This window comes from Phymastichus coffea, unplaced genomic scaffold (genome assembly GCF_024137745.1).
Source record: "Phymastichus coffea isolate CEN01 unplaced genomic scaffold, Cenicafe_Pcof_1.1 PCOF00223, whole genome shotgun sequence".
Taxonomy (NCBI): domain Eukaryota; kingdom Metazoa; phylum Arthropoda; class Insecta; order Hymenoptera; family Eulophidae; genus Phymastichus; species Phymastichus coffea.
In genome coordinates, this window is record NW_026707034.1 from 149,379 (window position 1) to 176,380 (window position 27,002).

General features: G+C 35.6%; 5 protein-coding genes and 1 non-coding gene across 8 annotated transcripts; 3 read left to right on the forward strand and 3 right to left on the reverse strand.

Moving 5' to 3' along the window:
- Window positions 1-1,006: 1,006 nt before the first annotated feature.
- On the reverse strand, window positions 1,007-10,506 carry LOC131674251 (Golgi-specific brefeldin A-resistance guanine nucleotide exchange factor 1-like). Its single transcript, XM_058952800.1, is given in 18 exon segments — window positions 1,007-1,147; window positions 1,365-2,234; window positions 2,302-2,646; window positions 2,722-3,093; window positions 3,198-3,704; window positions 4,385-4,883; window positions 5,035-5,280; window positions 5,349-5,557; window positions 5,672-6,007; window positions 6,072-6,269; window positions 6,372-6,487; window positions 6,569-6,746; window positions 6,812-7,298; window positions 7,300-7,724; window positions 7,799-7,905; window positions 7,981-8,208; window positions 8,286-8,484; window positions 10,229-10,506. Coding segments are annotated over 18 exon segments (5,529 nt in total). The 5' UTR covers window positions 10,340-10,506; the 3' UTR covers window positions 1,007-1,051.
- On the reverse strand, window positions 4,126-4,197 carry Trnad-guc (transfer RNA aspartic acid (anticodon GUC)). Its single transcript has one exon. It is a non-coding gene; the product is annotated as a tRNA-Asp (tRNA).
- A 321-nt stretch (window positions 10,507-10,827) lies between the features above and the next one.
- Window positions 10,828-12,112, forward strand: LOC131674253 (uncharacterized). 2 transcript variants are annotated; one of them, XM_058952807.1, is made up of 3 exons: window positions 10,828-10,968; window positions 11,484-11,624; window positions 11,704-12,112. In XM_058952807.1, exons 2-3 carry the CDS (start codon window positions 11,493-11,495, stop codon window positions 11,902-11,904), a joined length of 333 nt encoding a protein of 110 aa, XP_058808790.1. In that variant the 5' UTR covers window positions 10,828-10,968; window positions 11,484-11,492; the 3' UTR covers window positions 11,905-12,112. The 2 variants fall into 2 exon arrangements, with proteins under 2 accessions (XP_058808790.1, XP_058808791.1); XM_058952808.1 differs by having other exon boundaries at window positions 11,503-11,624; window positions 11,704-12,110.
- Window positions 12,113-12,456: 344 nt separating this feature from the next.
- LOC131674255 (group XIIA secretory phospholipase A2) lies at window positions 12,457-17,873 on the forward strand. 2 transcript variants are annotated; one of them, XM_058952810.1, is made up of 7 exons: window positions 12,457-12,574; window positions 13,275-13,554; window positions 13,722-13,812; window positions 15,286-15,404; window positions 15,586-16,901; window positions 17,336-17,403; window positions 17,477-17,873. In XM_058952810.1, the coding sequence occupies exons 5-7, from the start codon at window positions 16,604-16,606 to the stop codon at window positions 17,795-17,797; spliced, it is 687 nt and encodes a 228-aa protein (XP_058808793.1). In that variant the 5' UTR covers window positions 12,457-12,574; window positions 13,275-13,554; window positions 13,722-13,812; window positions 15,286-15,404; window positions 15,586-16,603; the 3' UTR covers window positions 17,798-17,873. The 2 variants fall into 2 exon arrangements, with proteins under 2 accessions (XP_058808793.1, XP_058808795.1); XM_058952812.1 differs by having other exon boundaries at window positions 12,502-12,603.
- Window positions 17,874-18,155: 282 nt separating this feature from the next.
- On the forward strand, window positions 18,156-18,864 carry LOC131674256 (uncharacterized). Its single transcript, XM_058952813.1, has 3 exons — window positions 18,156-18,301; window positions 18,373-18,669; window positions 18,779-18,864. The coding sequence occupies exons 1-3, from the start codon at window positions 18,234-18,236 to the stop codon at window positions 18,825-18,827; spliced, it is 414 nt and encodes a 137-aa protein (XP_058808796.1). The 5' UTR covers window positions 18,156-18,233; the 3' UTR covers window positions 18,828-18,864.
- A 90-nt stretch (window positions 18,865-18,954) lies between these two features.
- On the reverse strand, window positions 18,955-26,938 carry LOC131674254 (histone acetyltransferase KAT6A). The gene is made up of 6 exons (XM_058952809.1): window positions 26,321-26,938; window positions 25,404-25,777; window positions 22,831-25,330; window positions 22,223-22,713; window positions 21,640-22,043; window positions 18,955-21,560 (listed from the first exon to the last, which is right to left on the reverse strand). The coding sequence occupies exons 1-6, from the start codon at window positions 26,421-26,423 to the stop codon at window positions 20,471-20,473; spliced, it is 4,962 nt and encodes a 1,653-aa protein (XP_058808792.1). The 5' UTR covers window positions 26,424-26,938; the 3' UTR covers window positions 18,955-20,470.
- Between the last annotated feature and the right edge of the window lie 64 nt (window positions 26,939-27,002).

Consider the following 27,002-nt stretch of genomic DNA (forward strand, 5'->3'; position numbering starts at 1 on the left):
GACACTATATTAAAGTCTACGTGTAGACAAAGCATCGTATCTTTACATTATCTATGTTTGAAAGAGTTTTTGGACAACAAAAAAGCTAACCGTAGGTTGTAATTACTTATCACACTCTGGAAAAAATAAATTCAATGTAAATACGATGTTACAAACGTCAATAAAGCATTTATACGACTTCGTTTGATTATTACTTTTTCAAATTCTATTTATAATTTATAAATAAACTAATATTTTTGTTTTGTTTAACAAAAAATTTTATTGACAAGTCGAAATACCCTGATACCTATCATAATAAAATAATTATTCGTCACAGCAGTAGTCCTGTCGTAACATAACGGCTGCAGTAATATGTTCACAATAAACATGCAACAACAATGAATATAATTCCATTTACTCAAGTAAAGTTAATAACAATGAATAGCAGACATTCAGAAATCAACAAATGACAAAAGCTTTAGAGAAATATGTTTATTTTAGTGACCGACAGCCACGAAACGAGAACTTTACGAAGTGTATCTATCAGTTTTCTACAAAAGCTCGAGTTAGATCGCAGTTTAGAGTATTCGAGCCTTTTTACTATTAAGCTATAGAATTGGAGCTAATTCGGGATGAAGTTAATGACTGTCATTTAAAAAATTCTGGTTTGCTTTCTGATTAAATAACTAGATAGTTGTACGGCCATAATCGAAGATTATTTCCAAACAATCCTACTTATTCTGACATTTTCTCAGTTGATAACAATTGAAAAGTTGTATTTCAATAATTGATCATAACACTATTAAATTGTATCTCATAAAAAATTATGTGTAAATAGTTAAAATTATAATAAAACATTTGCACTATACGTATAAACATTGTTAATATATTTAATATTGCATGGAATATGCATGTTATATAAACAAATATAAAATGCCCCAATAAGTCTAACGTGCGACGTTGTTGTCTTCATTTATCATACATATAGTTTAATTATATTCGTTCCGATATGGCTAAGTGACATCGTGGAATTAATATGATACAATATATACGAAAAATATACAGCACGTAGTCAGGGATTGGTAACGACAAATAGTCGATCTGCCGCTGAATCCTCGCTAAAGTATGCTGCCGAATTGAATATCGCTGCAGTGTCCGTCGTCGGAATCTGTAAAAAGGTTTTATTATTTAGAGTTTGTTACGCGATATTTTCCTTTCTTGAATACTGCCGTTGTACCAAATTATTTCAAAATGTAAAGAATGAGTGGATCGTTAATATCGCGTAAGATTTCTTATACATGAACTGAACAGTGACGAAATATAAAACTGTTTTATCTTGCAATTAAGTTAATAACTACAATAAAATTTAATACTACAATACTCACTTCTATCTGATTTGCGCGATCGGCAACAACGTTAACCGAGTCAGCGTACAAGCCACTCCTGAAATCCTGCATTTGCGGCAAATGAGTGTACTGATGTTTGGTAGGCGAGCTGGTCCCCATAATGCTAACGGTTTGCTGCCGGAAGTTAGCTTGATAAGTCATGCTTTGCTTTTGGTCCAATGCATTAATTTCGATTGGATAGACCGATTGCTGCGGCTGTTGAGGCATGTATATTTGCGTTGTGGGTGGCTGGACGGTGACAGGACTTGCGACGCTGGACAAAGGTTGACTAAGAAGTGTTATAATTTGCTGTGGTTCTTTGTTTTCAAGCATAAGCGGCATGTTCATTTTTAACGGATCTAGCGGAGAAGTTGAGAGCAAGCTCGTATTTGATGGTGATGACTGGGAAGTGGGGCTGTTGCAACTACCTTCCAGATGAGAAGGGATGGGTTTCGGATAAGACACTTTTGGTTGATCTATCAGGTTTACTATCGTTGATTGCAATTGCTGGATTGAAGGAGGTACTAATTGCGGTTGACTGATGAGTGACTGAGATTGCGGAGGTGAGGGTGGTTGAGGAGAAATCGATGGTCGAGGGGGCGGAGGGGGTTGTGGAAACAGTTTGCCTTTGAGATTTGGCAGGAATGCGTCAATTGCACGCCACGTCGGAGTCCACAAGTGGGAGCCGGGTTGTAAGACACCGGCAGATGACATTACGAGGAGAATGTTCTTTAATGATTCAAGAGTCGCCTCGTAGAGATTTTCAATGTTGTTAGAATGCATATAACTTCGTAGTAGATCTAAAACTGTCAGCCACAGAGGTAGGAAATCAGGCAGTTGTGCCAGTGGATTTAGATGTTGAAGAAAGACCTAACTCAAATTCAATATGAAATTTCAGTTATGATAGGCGTCTAAACCAAAAGTATCAATTTCATACCTTTGACATAAGCGTAGCAGCTCGAACTCTCGTCTCTTCGACTGCCAGCGGATCGTTGACAGCAAGCGGATTTAGTAACTGTGTTAACAATGGGAAAAGAACTTGCTTCAGGCACATAGAACATTCGATAGCTGAGGGTAGTTTGAGTTTAGGATGGAGCAAAATGCTCTGTAACGCTAAAATTGCATTAGCGCGAACAGCTCTTCTCGAGTCACAGCATAGTCGAGCTACACCTTGAAGCAATGGCTGCCAAGCTTTCGACCATAAAAGACATGATACAAATACGTAGTTGCTTTCTAAACTAGCTTCGTCGTTACCATCTTTTTTATCCCATTTACTGAACAGCTGAAAATTATGCAGCAACGTTGAGACTCATATTCAAATTGTCGTTACAAATTTTTCAGGATATTAATAGTTTACCTCCTCGGCATTAGCATATAGCGTATACATAAGGTGCAGCAATTCGATAGGCGCCTGTTGATAATTAGCATATTCTTTTCCACTGGCAGTTGTGTGAATTCTAGGACGTTTACCGACTGGGCAAAGCAAAGCCTCGACAAAAGTTCGCACACATAGTACACACAACTCAAAGTTTAAGGGCGTCACGTGGGCGACATCCTTTATGAGGAACTGTAAACTCTCGCAGCACTTAACCAAAGCTGTTGGATCATGCGGTAAAAGTTCGCGGTCTAGAACAATTGTATCTTCGGCTACAGGTAGTGGTGCTTCTGTGCCAGTCGGTGATACCAAAACCCATTCTGGCACTGGGCTCACTGGCTTAGGATCAAGAACCTACATGGAAGCAATAATTTGTTCAACTATAACCGACTAAAGTAATTACTTTGATAGGAGTCGACTTATTCACATCAAAGAAAAAACCTAAAGATAACACTCACGGGTGATCTTCTATTGAAAGACTCATTCAGCACGGTATTGCTTGCCAATTGCTTAGGCTGTAGCGCCCCAGCACCCGAATACTCCAGCAGATTGAATACCACTTTCCAATCCTCGGTACTATGTATATTCGCTGCGTTGATTTTCACCAAGTCGTGTAATCCATAAGCAATTTGTCTGCACAACGGAGGCGTTTCAGCCGATGGCAAGTACGTTAGAGGCAAAAGAGAAGGCAAAACAGCGCAAGCGAATTCTTCACTTCTCAGAAGATGGATAGACAACCTGAGCATGCCTACGGTCACGCGCTCCAAAAGGTAAGGTTGATTCTCGCGAGCGGCCGCTGTCAGTATACCGTTCAAGTGCGTCTGAATCGTCGGCCAGATGTTGCTTACGCGATCGCGATTTTGAATCGTTATGTCGATCAGTTGCTCCATGAGAAACACCGACATATCCTCGTCGATCGAATCTGCTGATACTAGCGATATTACCAGGGAGTGCAGTGACTCTAGCTGTAAATATTGCAAATTTTAGACCATTTTGTCAGTCACTTTTTTTATTAACAAAAGCCACACATATTATTAATATCAATTGTTAAACAGTGCTTTCAACTATTAATCTTTCAACATCATCGGCGGTCAATTTCGACCCCAGTGTTATGCCAACAAGCGCTATCGTATAACTTAATAATAATTCTGTCCTATATTAGACCTCTTATTTGTTCAAAATAACATTTTTAATTATGAATTTTTCGAGCTGAAAATTTTGTTCTATTATATAAACAATGAAAATTACGTATGACCCACAAACTAGTATTTCCCACCACTTTACGAAAAATTGCTTAGTAATTATAATTTCAGCGGATTTTTATGTGATTTGATCTTCACATTCTAAGAATAATATAAAAAAGCAAAAACTTCAAGGAAAAAAAACCTCTCCAGCGGGGAATCGAACCCCGGTCTCCCGCGTGACAGGCGGGGATACTGACCACTATACTACTGAAGATTCGTATTTTAGAAAGATAAAGAGTAGTAGATGACACTGGCGGTTCACGAAGAAGTCTCCAGATGACCTTCCCCAATTATTAAATAATAGATAGCGCACACACAGACGCATAATGGAAATATAAATCATGTAACCGTTACTGTATAAGATTTATAATATTGACTGACTTGTTTTGTAAATTAATTACCTGCAAAAATTTGCTCTCCTCGATGATTTGTTTCAGATAGAAACGATCAACGCATTTTTTAGCTTTCTTTTTGGCGGCGACTTCTGCAGGATTTGGCGTGCGAGACGTGTCCGAGGCAATGTAAGAGTATAAACTCGATAGAAGACCTTGTTCCACGGGCGGTGGCTTAAGTGTTGTAGGTTCACGGATAAGAGAGACTTTGCCCGAAGGATTTAGGAAATCTTCGATTTCAGTCATGTTGATGGGTAGTAGTTTTGCACGGAACAGCATCTGCAGGCAATCTACTATATTCTTCCAGGAAGCTCTCATAGCATCGCCATGCACGTGACAAATCTTAAATAGAGTTTGAGTCGCTAATTGGCAAGTGCCACTTCCACCGAGTTTCAAAACTACTTGATCCGGTTGGCCGCCAGCTGCGAGCCCGGTAAACTTACACAGGCTCACTATGAGTGTGTCTAGGTCGCTGGTCATTCCGTAGTGTGCGCTAATAGCTGCACAACTGCAAAAGTGGAAAATACAATCGGTACATTGTTTTGCCAAATATTTCAAATTGAGATATAACAGCCATTAATATTTATATTTAAACAAAATTAATGAAATAAAATACATTTAAATTCTTGAAAACTTTCTACTCGAAATAGAATATTTACCTTTCGAATTTTTCGGCAACTCTGCGTTGTAGAGATCGATTGTGAGCTTTATCATAAGCTCGGCACAAAGCACTGATGATAGGTGCCCAACCTCTTTCGGTAATTTCTTTGTCGACAAAATCACTGGAGTTGCCAACTCTTGCATACACACTTTCGGAGCTTACACCTCGTCGTAAAAGACATTTCCACAAGTAGTTTTCTTTGACGAGACCCGTTTGTTCAGCTGGCATAACTATTTCTTCATTTCTATAAAAGAATTTATTATATTTGATTTTCTGATATATATGCAAATTTAACATAATATAGTTACACACTTTATTGCATTATAAATATCATCGAGCATATCTTGATCGAAATCTTCACCACCATTAACATTCTTCAGATTTTTCTTAAAATCTTCTGCAGTCATTGGAATATTTTGTCGTTTGACATTGTGATTATGTTGATCGACGTTAAGCATAATTATAGCATATGCTAAAGTAAAAGCAGCATCAGCAGAAGCAAATGGATGGTTGTTATTATCCTATGAATTGAAATAAAGAACTTCAATAAATTTTACTTATTTAGTACTCAAATTGGTTGTAGAAACAATTATTATAGCCTACATTTGATATAATAATTTTACATTGAAACTTACATGCCAGTATTCGGCAAACTTTTCAAGTAACAGAAAAATGAGAGGAGCTTCTCCGGGCAACCTAAATGCTTCTAAGTATTGACGAAGAGCTTGATCCATGCGAGTGTTTTGAAAATTAAAACTTTGAACAAACGAATGCAAAACGTTTGTGTTTTCCTTCTTGCTGAGGTACTCCCCTATAGCTTTCTTATCAAGAGTAGGATTTTCTCGAAGTAGTTTTGCTATTTCATTGGGATCAGCATATTCTGGAATTTTACCCAGAAGTCCATACTCAGTTAGCTTTGCTATACCTTCTTTCGGACTCTTGTTGAACTTTTCTGAACAAATGGCTAGTAACTAAAAAAATTGAAGCTTTATTTATTTGCGGTCTATACTCAGGAAAATTGAATCATAAACTCACCCTCTTCCTAGTTTTCCTTTCTAGCAAATGCTCCTTTTTAGGGAGCTTTGGCGAGGCACAATGTCTGGAAGGTTTCAACAAATTTATATTATCATTATGATTTAGAACTCTGGCTTCTATACCGACAATCAGTGTAAAAATGGCATCCAATGAAATAAATTGCATACTGAACCAGTCGCCAGCCATCGTTGTTGCATTCTACAAGTATACAAATTGATATTCAACATTAATTTGATTAGCCATGCCAGAATAAGAAAATAAGAAATCTTGATGTAGAAAAGCTCTTACATTATACAGTACCTTTGACATCATTTTCATCAATTCCTCATACAAGTTTATAGAATATAAATCGCAATCATAATTTATAAACAACTCTGCTGGCAAACCAGGTATTTTCCACAATCGAACAATAGTTTCTACATAATTATAAACAAAATAACAATAAAAAACCAAGAAAAAAGAAAAGATACTATAGACGAACTATTCGACATACTTACCCAACGCAAGTTCGCGCTGTTCGTAAGTTATTTTGTTAGAATCGGAATTGATCATGTCCATTAGTTTAACAATAAACTGTTCCATTTGGAATTTCAAGTGTTCTCTCTGCGCTTCAAACAGCAAAAATGATACTTGCAGATCAGTAGCGAGAATCGATAATCTATCTGCACCTAGTAACTGTAAAAATAATTTTTTAATTATTTCAATTTATAAGCAATTTTGATACTATTTATAAAACTAACCAAAATCAAATTTCTAGCTAAATCATCCTTAACAAGTGTAAGCAAGGATGAAAAATTAGACAGAGCATCAGCTGCTACTTCTAGTGTCACTTGCAAAAGGCTCAACCCTAAATGCATCATAATTTCACTATTTTGTTTATCAAGAGGATTGCACAAAGAAATCAGAAAGCGGAAAAATTCCCGTAAGCACAGTGAGCCATAAGGAGTATGCTGCTGCATTGCTGTGAATGTTATTCCTTGAGAATTCACATATTCATCAATAAATTCTCCTTCAACTTTAACCGATGGTACATATGTTCTATTTACACTTGATGCCTCATCTATTGATAAATCATCCACACTGCCCAATGGAGATACATATTGGTTACATTCTTTATCTATAATTTTTTTATCTGTACTGTAAAAATCATTTTCATAAGAAATGCATAAAAGTTTTATACTTGAGAATAATTTGGTATATAAACAGACCTTGATATTCTGGTTCTGGTGATTTTGATACTGAATCTACAACTGGTTGATCTTCGGTTGACTTAGATTCTGAATTTGGAAGATCATTATCATTTTCTGATAATTTATTTTCTATGTCAGATTTTGATCCAACATTTGAATATTCTTTATTACTATTATTTTCACTAGTGTCACTCATTGTAATACTAGCTTTATCAATTTTGTCATCTTCTACTTTTTCAGGTGTAACTTGATTTAATGAGCCTTGCATATCTACAATATTTCCAGCTGGAGTTATAGGAGTTGTAGCTAAATGATTAATTTTTGTTCTTTCAATAGGACTCAGAAGTTGAACTTCTGTGTCATCAATTTCATTTTGACTAGGTTTTGGTTTGGGCTTCGTATTAAAAGTCTTGTTCTTTTTAATTTGTCTCTTGGTATTTTCCATACTCTCTCTTCTCATTTTCTGAGTAGTTACAAGAAATGAACCAATAATAGATTTAAAAAACCTAAAAAGTAAATAAATAAAATCAAATATACCTTCATACTCAGCAAATCTCTTGTATCATCTGTAAACTGTGGTAATCTCACAAACAGATATTGTACCATATCTCTCAGACAGTGTTCTGCTGTTCTTCTTAATAATTCTGTTAAAATGAAAATTATTTGATTACAATCATATATTGTAATTTAGAACAAAGGCATTCAATAATGTAACTGACCACTAAGACGGGTTTCAAAACATATTCTAAAACAACTAAGCATGATTTCGCATATACTTTCATTTGATAGATTATCACCAAGAGATGATAGAACAAGTGCTCTTAAAATATGGAGAATTTTCATAAGAACAACTCCATCTCCAGATGCATCAGTTCCAACAAATCTCGCATGAGTAACAGCATCTGCTATTGCTTCCACACATGAGACAACTACAGGGTGTTCCGGATCTACATACAATGGTAAAAAATTAATAATTATTCAAAATCTAATTCTAACTTTAACTACTTCGGAACTTTTTGCTTACCAATCAGCCCATAAGATATGATTTTATTTACAGCAGATAATGCAAGACTAGTTACAGGTCCAGTTGTTTTTTCAGATCTTATTATTTCTAAGAATGGAGCCATAAAAGCTCCTGGCTCTAAATGACATAGATGTTTAGCATCATTCAAATCCTCTTTTAGTGCTGCGAGGCCTTTCATTAAAATATTTTGGTCTTCATCCTGTAAATTATAAAAAATTATAATAAAAAGGTTTTTAATTTGTAACTAATTATTAAGAATTTAAAAATGAAAGAAACAAGGAAATAATGTAACAAAAAACATAACAAAATCAGTGAATAACAATGTTCTTGCAGCAATGTAAAAACATCAATATCTTGCATTATTTGCATAAAAATAGCAAAAAAAAATTTGACTAGTAACTATTTAAATACAAATTTCAAAGTTTAGAAATTGCTAAGTAGCGTATTATAATGATAGTCCAAAAAACTACCTTATTTATGTATACTTTATCTTTAGTAAAATAAATAAATACATTCATAATTTTACAGATAGAACATCTCAAGCCACTCCTGAAATGATTCCAGGCCCAATAGGTAATGCTTCAGCTTATGAAAGTTTCAAAGAATTTTGGAATTGTTCCTTTGATAATAATATGCTTCAATTACTTATTGAAAGTACAAACAAAAAAATTGAGGAGGAATGTGTCAAAATTCAATAATGAATAGTATAATAATTAATAATCAATGGAAGATCAATATGAATACTTCCATTTCTTTAATTTGTAGAATGTTAATTCAAGTTAATGGCGTTAACACTAACATCGTTAGACACTACAACGCGATGAAACGAGGCACGGACAATTTCGATAAACTCTGTCACTTTTACACGGTAGCTGGTCGAAAAAATAGATGGCCAATCCGATATTTCTATGGCATACTTGATTAAGCAGCAATTAATGCCAAAATTTTGTTAAAATACCGATTGAAAAACAGCGACGAAAACTATCGGATCATGGCAATTGATTGGAGGTATTGTACGTTCATTTGGTAACACCATACTTAGAGCAACAGTGCACTGTCAAAACGCTACGACGCGACATAGATATTGCTGGAATATTAAAAAAAGATATTGCGGGTCAAAAGCCTTTAGAGCACGTAAAATTTCTTAGACATCACTAAGGTGTGTACTTTGCAAGCGAAACAAGGATAGGAAAGGTAGGGAAGGTTGCTCGATTTGTGAACGTGCTGTTTGTGCCGAACATAGCTATTCAATCTGCGCAGATTGTTTAGGAAATTGAAAATTCGTATAATTGTAATTGTTTGTTTGCCTGTTTTAATGTTTTTTATAATTTCCAGATTAAATTTATAACATTTCAGCCAATAGAAATAAAAATTTGATATTTTTCAATTGAAATAAAAACTTTTTTTTTCGTAAAATTCCTTCATTCAATTTCCTAAATAACTTTTTTGAAAAGACCATCAATATTATATTTTTTTTTCTTATATCTTAAGCAAATTTTTATAAAAAATTTGAGAAGTTGTAAATTTTTTCGTAAAAAACAATTTCATCCACATTTTTTTAAATAAATTTTTTAATATACTTAAAACCACTTTTTTCTATGAAACCAATATTTCACTGAAAAATGATACTAAAGAAGTTATGAAAAAAATCGCATGTCATAATAGATAACCGTTAAATTTTTATGACAGTTGGGGTACAAAAACCCCAGTGTGTCAAGTACGTCACACAGCGTTAGTGTGTCAAGTAAGGGTTAATAAGTAGCCTAATTTGGAGAAACTATAGATATGTGACTATCAGTGAATAGAGTTGTAATCAAAGTCATAATATATACAGTTTCATCTAGTCGTATGTTAACCATTGTGACAAAACAATAAAACTATATGAAAAAATGAAATCAAAGCAGCAAGTCCACATGTATTAGAAATTTACAAAAGTTTTCTACCTGGTGTGAGTGAGAAGACCATCTGACATCACGACGCATCGCCGTCAGCAGGAGACTGACCTCGCTTTCGATAACGTAGAGGCCGCCGCCCGGGAAATTGGATCTTACCATTCTGTCTGACTATTGTGGGATTCACTTGTATGTACGTTAGTCTGTCATCTGTTAGCCGGACACTACCATTAAAACAGAATATTTTATTATGTAGAAGCTTATCAATGACACGTACTGTGGCAATTGCCGCAGCACCGCGACTGCGGACTGGCCCAGACGTTCACTGTAATTGATCTGCAGCTGGCGCTCGCGGTGATCTGGTAATATTTGTCGACGTTGACAGGTCCATTAAGCTCGATCTACAATTGAAATGATCAAAAGTAAGAGAATTCTTAAGATTGTGATTTTAGTATGTTACCATTTACTGTTTTAATATTTTCTGTGATATTTATTCAAAGATTAATTATATTATAATTTTATAACATTATTATTCGAATAATATTCATCAAATTCGAAGATTCGAAAATGGCGCCTAACTGAGTGCAGTTATGCTAACGACAATGTAGAATGTTCCTGAAAGTAAATTAACTGATACCGATATAATATAGGGTGCGGACTGCGGCTTATCGTACTTTCGCCATTGACTATAGTTAGTAGCAGAAACTATAAGAGGTCTGATTCATGTCTCCATTAAGTAGCAGAGGCGTCGTGCAGTTGTCTTGCGCTCGCTTTATCGACAAGTGTTTAAGGTGATTCACTTTTATAATAGATAGTATTTTTTTAGATTTATTAAATTAGTATATATTTTCACTGTTATTCAACTGTGTTTTCAATAATTTTATAGACATTTTAATACTATTTAATAATTACTATTACGTTTAGACCTTTTTGTTGGTTGTCCATTGATAAGATAATCAACAAATCAATATGTGTTTAATTTTTAACTAGGTATAATTTAACAAATTTAATGTTAATCTATAATTTGTAACTATAGTATTGCACCATGTGCGAAATCAATGAAATATGCTCTATCATAAGTCGTTATAGCATTTTACAAAGTATTTTCTGATAATCACTATTATAAATATGCTACTTATTTCTTATTACATCTGATATTATTGTAAAAGCTTTGTACTTAAAGATAATTTTGTACATAGTTTATAATTTTTTTTTAATTTATCTACAGTACAATTCACCTTTTTCATTTGTAAATGATTGAGTTTTATCAGTAGCAGCCATAATAAGCTTATAATGCTTCCTTTAGCTAATTCCTATGGGTATAGTTTCCAGTACAAGAGCAGCAAGAATGGCAGTCAGTCGTGAAACAGTTGATAAACTTATTGTCTCCGACAAAGTGGTTATCTTTTCAAAAACCACATGTCCCTTCTGCAAAATGGCTAAAGAGGTAAATAATTTAAAAATTTTCCTTAAAATTGATTCTTAATATAGAAATGATCAGTGATGTGTAATTGATTTGCTTATAGGTATTTGACAAACTGAAGGAAGCTTATACAGCTATAGAATTAGACAAAAGAGAAGATGGTGATGACATCTTTGACATACTTGAAGAAATTACTGGAGCAAGAACAGTTCCTAGGGTTTTCGTCAAAGGAGAATTCATTGGAGGAGGTACTGATGTCAAGAAAATGTACGAGACTGGAAAACTAGCTGAGAAACTTGCTTAAGAGGAAACTTGTATTTGACAAAATTTTCATCAAATTTGTCTTGAATTCAACTTCAGTTATATTTAAAATCAATTATATTATTTTTGTGCATTTCTAAATAAAAAAGATATGTAAATTTTAAACAGTATTAATTTTTTCATTGCAATAATTAATAGTATTTAAATTCATTTTAAATAAGTGTTTATTCAAATTATGTAAAAGTGTTTGTATAAATAATAAATGACTTTGTATACTAAAAAGTTAATAATTTTCATTATTATTTAATTTATGTATGTATGCATGTTATTAGAAAAAGTTTATACAAATTTTACTAATATTATAGTTTCGTAAAATATCGTAGTTTAAAAATGATAAAAGTTTTGAATATTTTTTACTAGTAAGATTATTTTATTGTTTAATTAAAATTTTTAAGAAATTATTACAATAACTAGTCTTATAAAAATATTGCGCAATTCTTTATTAACATAGTATTAATGGAAAGATAATTATAAAGTTCGGACGAAAAGATAATTCTGAAATTCAAACTGTCCGATTCCCATCAGTGTGAACGACGCAAAATGTAGTAGTGTGCTTATAAAGTAGTACATTCGTCGTATTTTCCCTTCTGTAGCTTAAGCTTTAGCAAGTAGCTGCATGTGGTGAACGATCGTTCGAAAATGTTAAAACAAAGGTAACGTGAATAAAACTACATTAGATAAGGTAAATAGCGAAAAGTTAAATAAATATATAAAAAAATTTTTTTATCTTCTGAGTGAGGTTAGAATAACGTAAACACTCAGTATCAGACAAAGACTTCTTTCCTATTCGTTGTAATCAATAATGCGACAAAGTATACTTAGTAAGCATTTAAGTGAGGTTAATAGTTTTAGTGATAAAAAGCTATGATCTTTGTGCTATATCATTCTCTATATGTCGATCATCTTTACTTTGACAAACATTTTTTCCAAAACCCGAATAACAATTTAAACATTCTTTTAACAAGTATAAAAAATACCGTATAAGAAAGACTAAAAAAATGTGTTACAAGATCTATGTAGTTTCTTAGTAATCTTCTGTATTCTTTATTGGAATATCTATTTACTTATTTTATATTATTATGTATACATTTATATACATCAGAGTATAGTTATAACTGAATGCATTCTTCCTTCTTTCATACACATTTCAACCATTTATAAGAATGTAATCAAGTTCCTTAGTAGATAATTGATATTGCACGTTAAGTATTATAGAGATAATTTCATTTCCCCAAGCCCATCAAACGCATATGAAGCCATCGCATTAGGATCCGATAGCAAGCACTCTGCCATCTTTTTTCATTGCTATAGCTCATAAACGAAATCTTATTTCAATGAAAATTGTTTCTTCAGATGCTCAGCTGATATGTCTAATCCAAACGAAGAAATAGTGCCTAAGCGAATTGGCAAATTCGTCACGTTCTCTCAAGAATGCGATAATCCTAAGAAAGATCTTGAAAATGCAATTGTGTTTCCAAAAACCAAAGCACCCGAGAAAGTCGTCCAAGTAGATATTGAAAAATATTCCTGGTCGCCTGAATATCCTGAAGCTGAAGAAGTCATAGATTTGCCATGTCTACAGCCCGGACTGCTCGAACGCGAGACAACGAAGTCCAACAACAAGAATTGTATGGTACGAAATAAAATAGATCGATGTTTTTCACACAAAAATAATCCGTTATAATATTAACTTTCACACAAAAATTATTTGTGTGAAAGTTAATATTATAACGGATTATTTTTCAACTTATTTTTTTTGCCCGATTATCTAACAATAAATTTTTTATTCAATTCCCGTAGATTTTTTTCAGTAGAAAAATCGCGGATGATTTCCCGAAGAACTCTTCACGCAAATCAAACTGTGAGAAGATGAGTAAAAATCTTTCTTGTGGTAAGTATATGTATGTATGTATGTATGTATGTATGTATGTATATATATGTATATGTACACACACGCGCACTTTCAAAAAAATAATTATACTAGTAAATATATAGGCATATCCATGGTATCGTTCATTTTTCTTGAAAATGCTGGCACACCGCTCAAATTATTTTAGATGAATTATTTATGCACTAAAAGCTGAAAATTTACTCGCCTTAGTTATTTCTTTTCAATGCACAAAATCCCGCAGGCAAAAAGCTTACGAAAATCTTATTTTAATAATAATAATTAAATATCGTTAATAATAAAATACATGACACATCACGAACAACTAAAAAAGCTAGCGTGGCAGACCTTGAAAATATGAATTTAAAGTATATAAATACAGAAATACGCTAATAAACGTACAGTATTGATTTTAATTACTCGCTTCAAATTTTTGTATGTAAATCATATTTTATTTTATACGTACACACACACGCGCGCGCGCGCACACACAAACCTAAACATATATTCACATACAATATATATAAACATAGTCACCTAGAGACAATTTATTCTAGAAACATATAAACATAGAATTTTCACGTTTTTGAAAAACGGAAAGAAAAATTATCATTAATTAATAACTCAAAATTGATTACAATTATCAATTTCCCAATTGAGTATTTTCATGTCACATTTCTAACACAAAAACTAATAATTCATATAAAAGCAATTGTAACTATCGATAATTTTATAACTGAAATTGAGTAACTTTTTTATTTTTGAGGGCATATCGATTTTAAACAACGCGTTGGATTCCTTATTTGCAGTAAAACAAAATTATATGTTCCGTTTTCCAATTACGTTAATACTTAAAAAGATATAAGCAACATATTGGAAATATTTTTCAATTCGCAAAATCGAATTACGCTACTTTCGAATGTTCTAGCTACAGTATAGGTGGTGCATCTTTTGGATTTTGCGAAGTTACAGGTTCTAATAATAAGAAACTACACTGATAACTTCAAGTAAATATTTTAAATGCTTAAAAGTTGTAAGGGTAATAGTAAAAAAATCAAGAGTCACAATCAAAATATGCCAGTTTATCGACAATTTTCGATTTTGAATCTTTATACAACATAACAAATACCTAAAAAAATAGTTTAATTATCATAAACAGTTCACTTATTCGACTGAAATGATATCCTCGCTCGCTGCAATCTGTAGAATCAACTGCCATAAAATAAAATGCTGATCATAACAAAATTAACATTACCGTAGATATGCCCCTATATATAAAAAAAAATTATTACAATTTTTAAAAATAATTAACTCATTTATACAATCAATCAACATTTTCGAGCAATGTTTTTTGTTATTCAATATGTTAAATCATTTAAGAAAAATGTATTATTTAAACTTTTATAAATTTATATAAAATTAAGAACTATTTTTTTATTGCTTTAAAAAAATTACAATTGTTATCAATAATTTTAGTAAGCTCTCAGCTGAACCCTCGGAAGGAAAGAACTACTCAGATGAACGCGATTTATAAAAAATTGAAGCTTATTCATCAACGTAAGCAGATGGATGATCTGATAACTCTGTGCAAAGAGGTAAGAATTTTTTAGTATTGCAACTAAAAATCACGTTATTATCACATTACAAAAGATTATGAACAAATGATGTATAGTTTGAATTTTTGTTTTCATTATTTAATTAATTACGCATGATAGATGTATCCTTTTATGGTGCCGTTGTTTTTATGAATTATCTGAACAGTAACTTTCTTTCTAGAAAATGTCTATTTCAACAAAAGAAACTGAAAAGATGGACGAAGATAGCAACACTTAAAATTGGCCAGCAAATTCGAGTATAGTTTATAATATTTTTGTCGATTCGTACAAATACATGCGATTTTTTGATCTACGATATTTTTGTTTCGCGATGTAAAAAGTATTATTAGGATAGATATTTCCTAAAAAAATGCTTTTATTTTTATAACTTAACCGTTAAATGAATGCAGAAATCTTCCGTCAAATTAATTATTTCAAACACAGGTATGCTGTCGACACTACTATTGTAAATACAGATCGATGTTATTCCTTAAAAAACTTACGCTAGAGTAGTGAAAAGTAGTAAATAATATATAATTCAGCGTACCACACGAAAAAAAACCCTCATTTTTAAATATACGTTATTAATTTCTATATCTTTGCATTGAATTCGCAGAAGTAGCTTACGTTACGCGTTAGACGTTATTTAAACTAAAAATAATCGTACAAAAACAAATTGTAAATATGATAATCCTTTAAGTATTGTATGAACTCTGTTTAAATATCTACAAATATTAGCGACGACAAAATTAACAAAAAAATAAATTAAAACATAATGTTAATGGTAGTTGATCAAAAGTATTGTCATTTTATCTTTGGTTTATACACAAAGAAATCAAAACTGCTGCATTCTTTCACAGCATAAAATTAAATTCTACGTTTGTTTGATATTTTGCTATAAATTAAAAATGGTTGCTTCTTCGAATATACAAATACATTTTAAATAAATAAATTCTTCGGCTTTACATTCTTTCAACATAAGTAATCAGTTTTTTTACATTTTAATTAATACGCCTAGAAATTTTTCTTTAAAAGAAAAAGAAACTATTAAATATTCCTCGTTACTCTTAAAAAAATCATATGCGTTTATAAAAATAAAATCAACCCAAAGCCCTAGAACAATAGAATAGCCTCGCGTCGCTTCATTGGCAGAGTGCCGTCTAAAAATACTTGGTGGTGTGTGTGCGCGTTGGATATGTATGTTGGTTCGTGTCAAGAGTAGTTGGCGCGTCGTTTGCGAAGAATTGCGGTTCCCCGCTATTATGGACATCTTCCATTATCGCAAATTTTTCATCTACGCACTAACGTTTCTGGCGTACGCATGGTCCGGCTACGGTGCCGGCCTTCTCAGCAATTTGCGTGATGCAGTTTTAGCAGCGGAGACTGTTTTCTCGGATCTATTTGAAAATGCCATCACTGTTGCGCACAAGATCAAGGACATTCATGAGGTGTTTGATGCTGCTGTCGAGGAGAACTGCGTTTTTCACTGTCCGACTGGTGAGTTTTTCATGAAAATCATTCTTCATATTAACTTTAATATTTGCTTTTGTTTCAATTGCAACTTTGTTGGTATAACCTATAAATATGAAAATATAAATATAGAAATGATTATTAAATTTTTAGTTTGTGTAGCTCTACTTTTATAGTAAACGTGTTTTATGTGGTTAATTGATGAATCGATTTTTAAACGGGAATAAACTGTCATTATACATGTTTACAGAAAAATAGTTCAATTTAATCCGCCGAAAAGAGTCAATAATTAAAATAAAAACTTATTAAATTTTACTACAAAAATAGAATAAATTGGATTCTTCACTAGGAATCCGTTCATTTTATTTATATACCAATTTGATGAAAGTATCAATTGTACGAAAGCCTACGTTTTTGCATGGGATTGTTTGCGCATTAACTAGCGATATTTTCGATTTCAGGAGCCACGCCAAAAGCAGATTGGAACCATAGGGCGACAAGCGATGGCTGCGGCTCCCTTGGTATTGAAGTATGTTGAGTCGCACATTGTTAAAAATAATTTCAAGGAAATCAGGGGTAACATTAACGTTGAAATTTTTCAGATAAATCAAGAATATCTACCACTTGAGGAGATGACGAAATGTTGCAACGCACACGACATCTGCTACGATACGTGTAATTCGGATAAGGAGAAATGTGATTTAGAATTTAAGCGATGTCTATATAAATATTGCGAGGGCTACCAGACGACGGGCGTGACGGTTGTGAATACATGTAAAGCGGCTGCGAAATTGCTATTCACGGGAACTACAGCGTTAGGTTGTAAAAGCTATCTTGATGCTCAAAAGGAGGCTTGTTATTGTGGTAACAGTAAGTCTACTAGGAAACCCAAGCGAGCTGCTCAAACTGGCGGAGACCTCTAATTGTATTGTTACTGTCTTGTAAATAAGATTCAGAAGTTATTTATTTTATATTTTACTTTATTAGGGCTTATTGAGTTTACTTTTCAAAGATTACAATACAGAGTTTTGTAAAGAAATAAAAGTACTTTTCCTAGATAATTGTCTTCCTACAAAATATTTTCTTTTTCATTATATTTACTGTAGCAACAAGCAAAATAGGAATTCATCTCTATTATACTTTATTGACAATAAAGTTATAGTTTTTTATCAACATTATTAAAAATTTACTTCTGATTGATTTAATGAAATGCCAATTTTGCTTAGTATCAGAAAAACGTAATTTTGTATTAATCTGAAACTGAAATAATTGAAACAAAATACGATTCATTTTAGAAAGAAAAAAAGGTGTATAAAAAATTATTAACCTGAAAATCAGTTTAGTGATATTTAAAACTCTATGGGGAACGTCATCAAACAAAAATCAAGGTGTAGAGAAGTTGTAAACTTGGAGAAAACTATTGAAAAGTAAGATATAGTTTGAAACGTAATGTTGCACATCTTCGCAGCCTAAAATTAATTTAAAAAATCATTATTAGTAAAGCTACAATGAAAAAGTTTCTAATACAATGTCCAATAACAAGTTTACCAGAACGTCATTGTGCTCGACATGGCAAACCCGAGCGCCTTTACAAAACAACAAATCCATATCTCATATTCTTCTTGAGATTAAAGAGCAGAAAGCCTCACATACCCGTGGTAAAAATGGCACGAGTCGCTGGGGAACGCTGGCAGTGCATGACATGTCAGCAGCGTAAAAAATATATTGATCTTGCTGAAGCTGAGAAGAAGCGTCGGCAGGGTCGAAGATCCACACGACGAGCCCGGAGGAACTGGTAAAGAAATTCGAGATAACTGATATTCTTTGATATGCTATGATCTAATTGTAGTTTAGCCGTTTTTTTATATCACTTTTAGTATTTTAATGTGACTTTTTTTCAAAAGGTCAAAAAGAGCTTGCACACGAAAGAAAGGATCAAAAAGACGGGGTTGAAATGAAAAAAGCTGATTCAATTCAATTTTACGATTTCATTTTTATTTGTTAGTAGTTTTTTTATATCTATGTACAATAAATATTGATGTATTTTACACTATATTCTTAAAGACCTTTCATCTGGTTTACAAGTTTATGCTAAAACTAGCACTGCGCTCGCTCGTTACTTTGATCTATCGTTCTGAAGAAAAAAAATCAACCCATACTCGAGTCTTATCATATATAAATATATAATATATATTTATATATATATAATATACTATATATTTTTGTTTTTTTTCGTAAACATTCCGCAAAGTGTCACGAGAATCAAAAAGTAGATGTGCATATATACTCTTCGAAAGCATAAAGGCGCATTTCTTTTTTCTCAGAGCTCGATAGTGCAAAGTAGGCATTCTTTTATTTTATACTTCTCATATTAATCACGTCAGTCGTTATATCTCCTTTCTCTCTTACGTCTCACTCTCATTCATTTTTATTTTTTCGACTCAAATACAAAAAATAATTATTTCCTCGTTTCACTTGTAGCCCGTTATGACAATTTGCAGAACAGCAAGTCGAATCAATAATCAATTCGTTATGTATATATACATATATTATATTTACTTTATTTTCTTTCGATAAATTTTACTCCCACATATCGCAATAAACGTGTGCATACTCGCAATCCTTACGTAAGTAGTAAAAATATGATAGGCGTTAGGTATCGTACACTTGTAAAAAAACAGAAAAGGTAAAATGAGAGGGGAGGGGGAGAAACAATAAAACGATATCCGATTACGTAGAGAGAAATTAAAAAAGAAAATCTACATATTATGAGCGTAAAAGAAAAGATGTAAACGAAAGGGTATCGATAGTAGAATAAAAAAAGATCATTTCAAGTTATAATCGCGCACATGTGTTCGTGTATATAATGTGTACCCCATGTATTTTATAACATGGTTATTTGTTTTGCCTTTTTCAGTTTACAATAGTAGCAGTAATAAAAATAATGACGATACGTTATAATATAATAATAATACAATGCAATTATTATTATCATCATTATCACTGTAGTAGCAACTTATATGCGAAAAAACTGTTTCACGCCTATAATACAAGAATAAAGTACAGCGTGCCCCCGTAAAACGTAAACAACAACGTTCAACAATTGGATAATATCAAACAGAATATTATTGTAAGTATTAATCGTTCTTCATCTTCATATATAAATATTATCATACACAAAACGTAACACTGTTAATGGGTCGTTTGGAGGGAAAAATCGATGGAAAATGCCCTAAACATACTAAGAGAAATATTACAAGAAAGAGACCGCGTGTCTGTCTGCACACGTCTGCCGCTGCTAGCCTAAATGCTCCCTTCGTTAAAAATCCTCGAAGCTCTTCGAGCGAGCTAATTGTACCTGGTTATCACTATGTCAGATAAGTGTAAGAGGGGAAAGGGAGGATAAAACGCGACGATAAAAATCGATAAAATACTGATTCGCTCGGGCGCCGAGACGTTACATTTAAAAGTTAAATAAACGAAATACAATTGGCGTACAGAGTTCAGTAGGGAAGCAACAGGTCAGCGGGTTTGTCGTTGGGTCGTCTTGGCGGCGGCACAACGAAAGCGCTGGCCGGGCGCTGGGGACGCTCGGGCTAGCGAGGCCGCATTGTTCCATTGAGTGGCTGCATGAGGGGCGAATTGATGTAGCCGTGATACGCGGTGTACACAGTAGAAGGATTCTGATGATGCGGGTCTTGACCGTAAGGCGCCGCGACATTCACCACGCTCACGGGTTGATTCATGAATCCGCCGAGCTGAGCCGCCGCTTGATTCATGTAACCAGCGGTGGTCTGCTGGGCAACACGGTAGCCGTAGGCAGCTTGAGCAGCCATAAGATTGGTGTTGATGGTCGCGACATTGGGACTGACGCGACTGGAGGCGCTCTGCATTTGCGGGCAGCTGGCACTTGGGTCAAGAGCCTGGGCGGATCGATAGAGACCTTCCGTGGGATAGGACTGCGGAATGGGCGTCATAGAAGCGCTAGCTGATGACCTTGAGGCCGAACGACTAGGCGGTGGTGGGCCTGGAGTACCGGGAGGAGGTACTGCGCTTACGTTGTAGAAGTTCTTGGTGTAGCTGATGGGCATTTGCGGTGGAGTTGCAAGCTGCCTAGATGGCTGAGGCGGAGTCATCGTGTGTGGTATCGGAGGAGGAGGGGTGAGATTCATAGCTTGCGAAGGTGTAGGTGGCATCACGTCCAGGCCATTAGTCATCTGCTGAAGCTTAGCTAGGCTGCAGGAATTGGGTGTCTGACCCGTGGTCGTATTAATCATCGGGGGCGCAGGGGTGTGCGAGTGTGGCATCGGCGACGTTTGAATGTAAAAGTTCGTGGCCGTCGTGCACGGAGTATGCGAGCCCGATCGACCGCCTCGGTGTTGGATCACATAAGTGTTTTGCGTAGGAAAACCCATTGCCTGAGATACTGCCACGTAATTGCCACCTTGTGATATCACCGGAATATTGTGTGAATGGGCCGCATGACTGGAGTGTGGATGACCCATCCCTGGCATTGACATTGCCTGCTGATATTGAGGTGGCAAGTGACTGTTCTGAGAAACTGCTGCAGCCAATACTGCATGTTGATTGTTCTGAGATTGAGAAGTTGGCGGAGTCGCGCGATGAGATCTACTGCTACTGCTACTGCCACTGCTGCTACTGCTGCTCTGTTGCGTTGACCTGGATCTATAATAACGTTGTTTAAATCATCGTTAATTAATTGTCACGAAGAGGTGGATACTTGTTAAATTCAAATAGCACCTACCTGTGCGAATTTTGTGAACTGCTGGACCTTTTACTGCTATGCGAATGTGTCTGCTGTGGTTGTGATTGATGAGTTATTTGCGGCGGTTGTGGCTGTTGTTGGTTGTGAGCATGTGCGAGAGCCTGACTCCTTGACTGGTGTTGTTGCTGTTGCTGCTGCTGTTGTTGCTGTTGAGCAATCGACAACTGCAGCGGTTGTGGAGTTAAAGGCTGAGGTGTGTGGCACTGGACAGGTATCGGTTGGGGTGTATGGGTCTGTGGTATTGGCTGAGGAGTATGCGGTTGAGATAGCGGTTGTGGTGTATGCGACTGGATCGGCTGAGGGCTATGGGTTGGCAAGCTCTGTGGTGTATGCGGCGTTCGCGGTTGCTGCAACGGTTGTGGTGTCAATGGTTGCTGTTGAAGCTATAGGGAAATAAAATAATAATTAATAATTATATTAATAAAGCGATATTTATGACTAGCGACTTTGTTGTAAATAGTAACATTAAAATCGTGTTTATATTTTATAAAAGTCTAAATTAAAATTTTTTTTCATAAGAATATTTGATCGATATGAAAATCATATTACATTTTACACTTACGTATGGATTCTTATCTTGGTGCTGTTGCATCTGATGTTGCTGATGTTGAATAGATACGTGCGACTGCGGAGCATGTTGCGGCATCGAACAATCTGAATACTGCTGTTGTTGCTGTGCTTGTTGTACTTGTTGAGATTGATGATTCACTGGATGGGGACTCTGCTGCTGTTGTTGCATTGTAGTTGCGCTCATTTGTATGGGACCTTGATTAATAGATGTCACAGACACATTTTGTTGTGACGGGTTGGGCATAGTAGGTAAAGCGCTCGGCGGTCTTTCCACACTGTTCTGCGAAGCGAGATCGCTCGCTATGGAAGTCGGTGACTCCAAGCCCAACTGACTTACGTCCAGATCACACTGGCCGTAGTGTAGCGAGTGCACTGAGTTCGTTGTCGAGTCGGGTGTGTAGACACCCATCGACGGTAAATCTGGTTGCGAAGGTGGAGTACGTTTTACCGAACCGGGATTTTCTATGTGTGGGGTTGTTTTCCCTGAAATTCCACATAAATTATCAATATAAATAAACAATATTAATTGATTCATTTCTATGCATGAAAGAATTAGAAAATACGTAGTAACGAATTGTATTATTCAACAAGCAAGCTTACCGCTATCAGGTGAATACATCTTATCTTCAGGATGCGAATGGATCTGGGTGACTTCGTGATGATGCTCGACTATCACAGGAGGAACTTTTTCTTGTGGCATCACCAGCGGTTGGTTGTCGATCACACTTTCTGTCACATTTGGGTGGCTATTTACCGTGGGAACGTACTGCTGTTCCCTCTTTTCATTGACTACAAGAGGTAAACTATCAACTTTCGTTAGCAGAGGAGTTTCTTTTGCCTCGTACACGTTATTTTCAATTGATCGTTTGCTATTCTCGACTTGCATTGGTTCTTCTTCAGTCTTCTTTGGATCTACCTTAACTTCTGTTGGAACTGTACTCGTAATGGGTTCCTCTTCCATTGGCACTGGTTCGTTTTCCTGCTTTGTTTGCATTTCTTCTTCCATGATATCTGGTTGTTTCATCGTTTCTGTCTCATCGGACACTTGTTTCTCAGCAACAGCGGCGGCGGCAGCCTTCTTTTCCTCTTCCATCTTCTCGGCGCTCTCGATGGCAGCATCGAGCGATTGAATAACACTGGCGACTTTAGACCTTGGTAAGAAGTCTTCATCATCACCATCATCCTCATCTCCAGCCTCATATTCACCGGGACTAACACTAACCGTCGCCGTGAGATTTTCCTCAGATTTCTCGTTAACGGTCGGTGTAATAGTAACAGTGGTGGTGGCGCTAACTGTCGAAAACATATCTGGAATGGTGAGCTGTTTCTCCGATTTCGCCTCTTTGAGCTGTTCTTCTGTAACTTCGATCGTAGTGTCCCTCGCCTTGGAGTCGATTTTCGGTCTACCGCGTCTCGATGACGCAGGAGATTCCTTGACTTGTTCAACTTCCTTTTTGGCACCTCGTTGAGGGTGATGATTATCTTCTGTGCTATTCTTTTCTGCCACACTGGCCCTCTTATCTCTGGTTTGTCTAGCCGTCGGCGTATTCTTTGGCTGTTTATTCGTAACTTTTAGAAGAATGTCGTCCAATTTGCTTTGTTTCTTAGGCTTGATAGGAGGGTTGGATGTAATAACCTCCGTAGGTGGCGACCGAAGTATTCTTGCGGGTGATTCCTTGGCTGCCTCCTTTTCTTTTAGCCTTGCACTTTCTTTTACGGCAGGACTCTTCTCTGCTGGCTTGGATTTTTCTTTCACATCCTTTGCTGGAACCTTCTTCTTCTTATTTTTCTCGGCCATTTCTTCTTTCCCCTCATCCTTGTCTTTTTCACGTTCCCTCAGAGATTCACGAGTGCGTTTTCTGCTGACCATCTCTTCTTCGGGCTCAGTTTTCTCGGAATGTTTGCGTTTCCTGGGTGGTGTTGGTGCTACTGCTGATGTGCTCGTCGCTTTCAAAGCCGTCCTGACACTCCGCCTCGACGACGTTACCGGCATCGTATCTGTAGCCGCTACAGGTGCACTTATTAGAGGCGGACTTTTAGGTGTATTGACATGCATCTTCGGCGGATGTATCTCGCGCGTTCTTGTACTCTTAGGCGTCGTAATATGACTTGTGTTGCTCTTGTGCTGTTCAGTGGAAAGAGTCTTTTCCTTTAAATCCTCTTCAGTGTCAGCCAAATGACTTGAGCTCTTCTCCATCTCTTTAGTGAGTTTCTCTTTTTCACGTTCTCGTTGCTCCTTCATTATCTTCGCCCTTTGCGCCATACTTAGTCTTGCCTTCAGAGGTGACGACCTTCGGTGACCACCACCCATTTTTCTGACACGAAACTTCTTGCGTATCTTAATTCGCTGCACTTTCTCGGCCATAGCAGCTACAGGCTTATTAATAGCACAGGGCTGATCTAACGTCGGCGTGGCTATGTCAGAACTTGTGTCGTTACCTTCCTCGGGACTCTGATAGGCCTGTGGTAGCTGTGTGAGCAATGGTATCCAGCGTAGACAATCTGGATCCAATGGAATTCTCATACTCTTGCGTACCTTAGCCATGTGTATGTCAACTTTTCTCCAATCCACCATTACGGCCAACTGTTTATTCGAGTCACTGGGATTCAAATGGACATGACGTAGAAAGCCGAGTAATTGCATTGCTGTTGCAATATCATGGCCTGAGACGCCAGTTTCTTTCGTGATCTCAGCAATTTTCAGCTCCTTAGCATCCCTGTGTGCATCGAGATACTCTAAAACAACGCTCTTCCAATACGAGTGATAGGACACTCGGCCAAGATCTGAAAGCGGCTTCTCTGGAGTACCTGGAATGCCTTCGACTTTGGATAACAGATAACTGAATTCAATGAGAAAACGACCGTAACCTTGACGCTGATATTGCGGCAGAGTCATGATACACGACACATTGTAACGTTGAGCGGGACAGTGCTTCTCTTTGCTGAAGTAGCCGACGAGATGACAACCGTGTTTGTCGTTTTTCGTGACTGCGTAAAACAGGAATGGCTCGACATCGTAATATAAGGTTTTGTGATCCAGAAAGAGCTTTGCTAGGAGGCACAGATTTTGACAGTAGATTTTGTTGACGTTGCCATCAATCTGTAACAATACATTGACGAATGTTCGACGTATTATTTTTTAATGCTGAAAATTCAATAAATTAGATAATCACCTCGAATACTGATAATCCATCACAGCGGTAAATTTCTGTAGCAGGTGGATGCCTCCATTGACATTTGTCCATATGCCTGTCAAGTACGGCCCTACTTTTGGTGTACTTCAGGCAAAACTCGCAGAAGAAAAGTTTAGGTAGTCTTGCGTATTCCTGAGGAAACGGACTGGAGTACCAAGTCTCCACTTCGTAACGCCCGAAAACAATAGCCGCCGGATTCCGCGTGCCAGTGCCACCAGGACTAACCATTGCGGTTGGTGCTCCACCGTTGCTTTCCAATGTCATCCGATTAGCACGATCTCTAGCATCTTTAAACAGCTCTACGTCTTTTTGCGTCACACCTGGTGGTAAAGTTTGCGGTAGCACCAACTCGTCTGCAAAGGCGTAGAGACACATACACTTTATTTGGTGCGTTCTGGCTAAATACGACTCTTATGAACTAGAACTTCTTTTAATTTCGTTATTATACTTTTATGCGTTTTTCATTTCATCATTGTACTTGTATAAAAAGTAATTTGAACATTTGTAATGTAAAATTTGAAAACTTGACCTCAAAAGTATATAAGATAATTGAAAAATAATCAACTTGAAAACTTTGAAAAATATACAACTTATATAATAATATTTAACGGTATTTTAGTTGGAGGATACTGTGATGTTGAGCAATGTAAAGTGAAGGGGAATATAACAAAAAAATGAAAAAAAAATAAATAAAAAAAAGTAATAAAATCCAAAACAATATTCGTTAATCAATGCACGTGATGACAAAGCAAAGCCACGGAAAAACGAGGTAAAAACGGTTGTGAGGGGGAAGTAAAGGATTATATTTGTTTTGGGATGTGTTGGCAAAATGTCAGGGGGTATAGCGGTATTAGAATTCTATCTTCCATCGGTGGCATAAGCGATATCAATGTTACTTGACAATTTTAATTCGTTGGCTCGTAAGCCTGCTAACGTCAGCAGCAGCAGGTCGGCGCTCCGGCGCATGTACCAGCAATATGCAAACAAAGTAAATGTCATGTGAAAAAGACTTATTCATTTTTTTAAGAAAAAGAAACAATAATTTAGTTTCATGTTTTTTCATTGAATTTACGAAATGGCATTTTTATTGATATCAAGAAAAAAAATTCAAATTGCAATTTGCTTTGCCCGTTCGCCCATACATGCGGACGGTTAATTAACCAAAGCTGTGTCGTAATGGGATAATGACATCATGCAGTGAACTCAAACGTTACCACAGTGTAAAGTAAATGTCGGTATTAAAAAAATTCAAAATGTGCCTATCTATATGAAAATGTTATTACTTTGTGCTTGTTCTTACTGGAGCTCCCAAAGATTTTCTACGTCAGCTTTTATGTTCCGCTGATCGTAAAATTTGAATACTTTGGCGTTACTTTACTTTCTTTTGTTGAATACAAATAATTATTTTGCACAACGTTCCATTTATTGCCTCATCGTTAAAATTTAAGCTTCTAATCTGACTAAAAAAAATGAAACACTGATTTTTCAGAGCTAATCAATATCCTATTACAAGAAGCACTCAGTTAAATGTGTTCAATAGCACCGCAACTGTGACTTAGCTGATGTAAGCTTTTTAAC

What these genes read in the sequence shown, in the direction of transcription:
- LOC131674255 (XM_058952810.1), top strand. Translation starts at nt 16,604, where the DNA reads ATGTTGGTTCGTGTCAAGAGTAGTTGGCGCGTCGTTTGCGAAGAATTG. An exon ending in CGTTTTTCACTGTCCGACTG is followed by an intron (nt 16,902 to 17,335) that starts GTGAGTTTTTCA and finishes TTTCGATTTCAG; the next exon opens with GAGCCACGCCAAAAGCAGAT. An exon ending in GCGGCTCCCTTGGTATTGAA is followed by an intron (nt 17,404 to 17,476) that starts GTATGTTGAGTC and finishes GAAATTTTTCAG; the next exon opens with ATAAATCAAGAATATCTACC.
- LOC131674253 (XM_058952807.1), top strand. Translation starts at nt 11,493, where the DNA reads ATGGGTATAGTTTCCAGTACAAGAGCAGCAAGAATGGCAGTCAGTCGT. An exon ending in TCTGCAAAATGGCTAAAGAG is followed by an intron (nt 11,625 to 11,703) that starts GTAAATAATTTA and finishes ATTTGCTTATAG; the next exon opens with GTATTTGACAAACTGAAGGA.
- LOC131674254 (XM_058952809.1), bottom strand. Translation starts at nt 26,423, where the DNA reads ATGACATTTACTTTGTTTGCATATTGCTGGTACATGCGCCGGAGCGCC. An exon ending in GATGTATTCACCTGATAGCG is followed by an intron (nt 22,714 to 22,830) that starts GTAAGCTTGCTT and finishes GTGGAATTTCAG; the next exon opens with GGAAAACAACCCCACACATA. An exon ending in ACCAAGATAAGAATCCATAC is followed by an intron (nt 22,044 to 22,222) that starts GTAAGTGTAAAA and finishes ATTTCCCTATAG; the next exon opens with CTTCAACAGCAACCATTGAC.
- LOC131674256 (XM_058952813.1), top strand. Translation starts at nt 18,234, where the DNA reads ATGGGGAACGTCATCAAACAAAAATCAAGGTGTAGAGAAGTTGTAAAC. An exon ending in TTGGAGAAAACTATTGAAAA is followed by an intron (nt 18,302 to 18,372) that starts GTAAGATATAGT and finishes AATCATTATTAG; the next exon opens with TAAAGCTACAATGAAAAAGT. An exon ending in CGACGAGCCCGGAGGAACTG is followed by an intron (nt 18,670 to 18,778) that starts GTAAAGAAATTC and finishes TTTTTTCAAAAG; the next exon opens with GTCAAAAAGAGCTTGCACAC.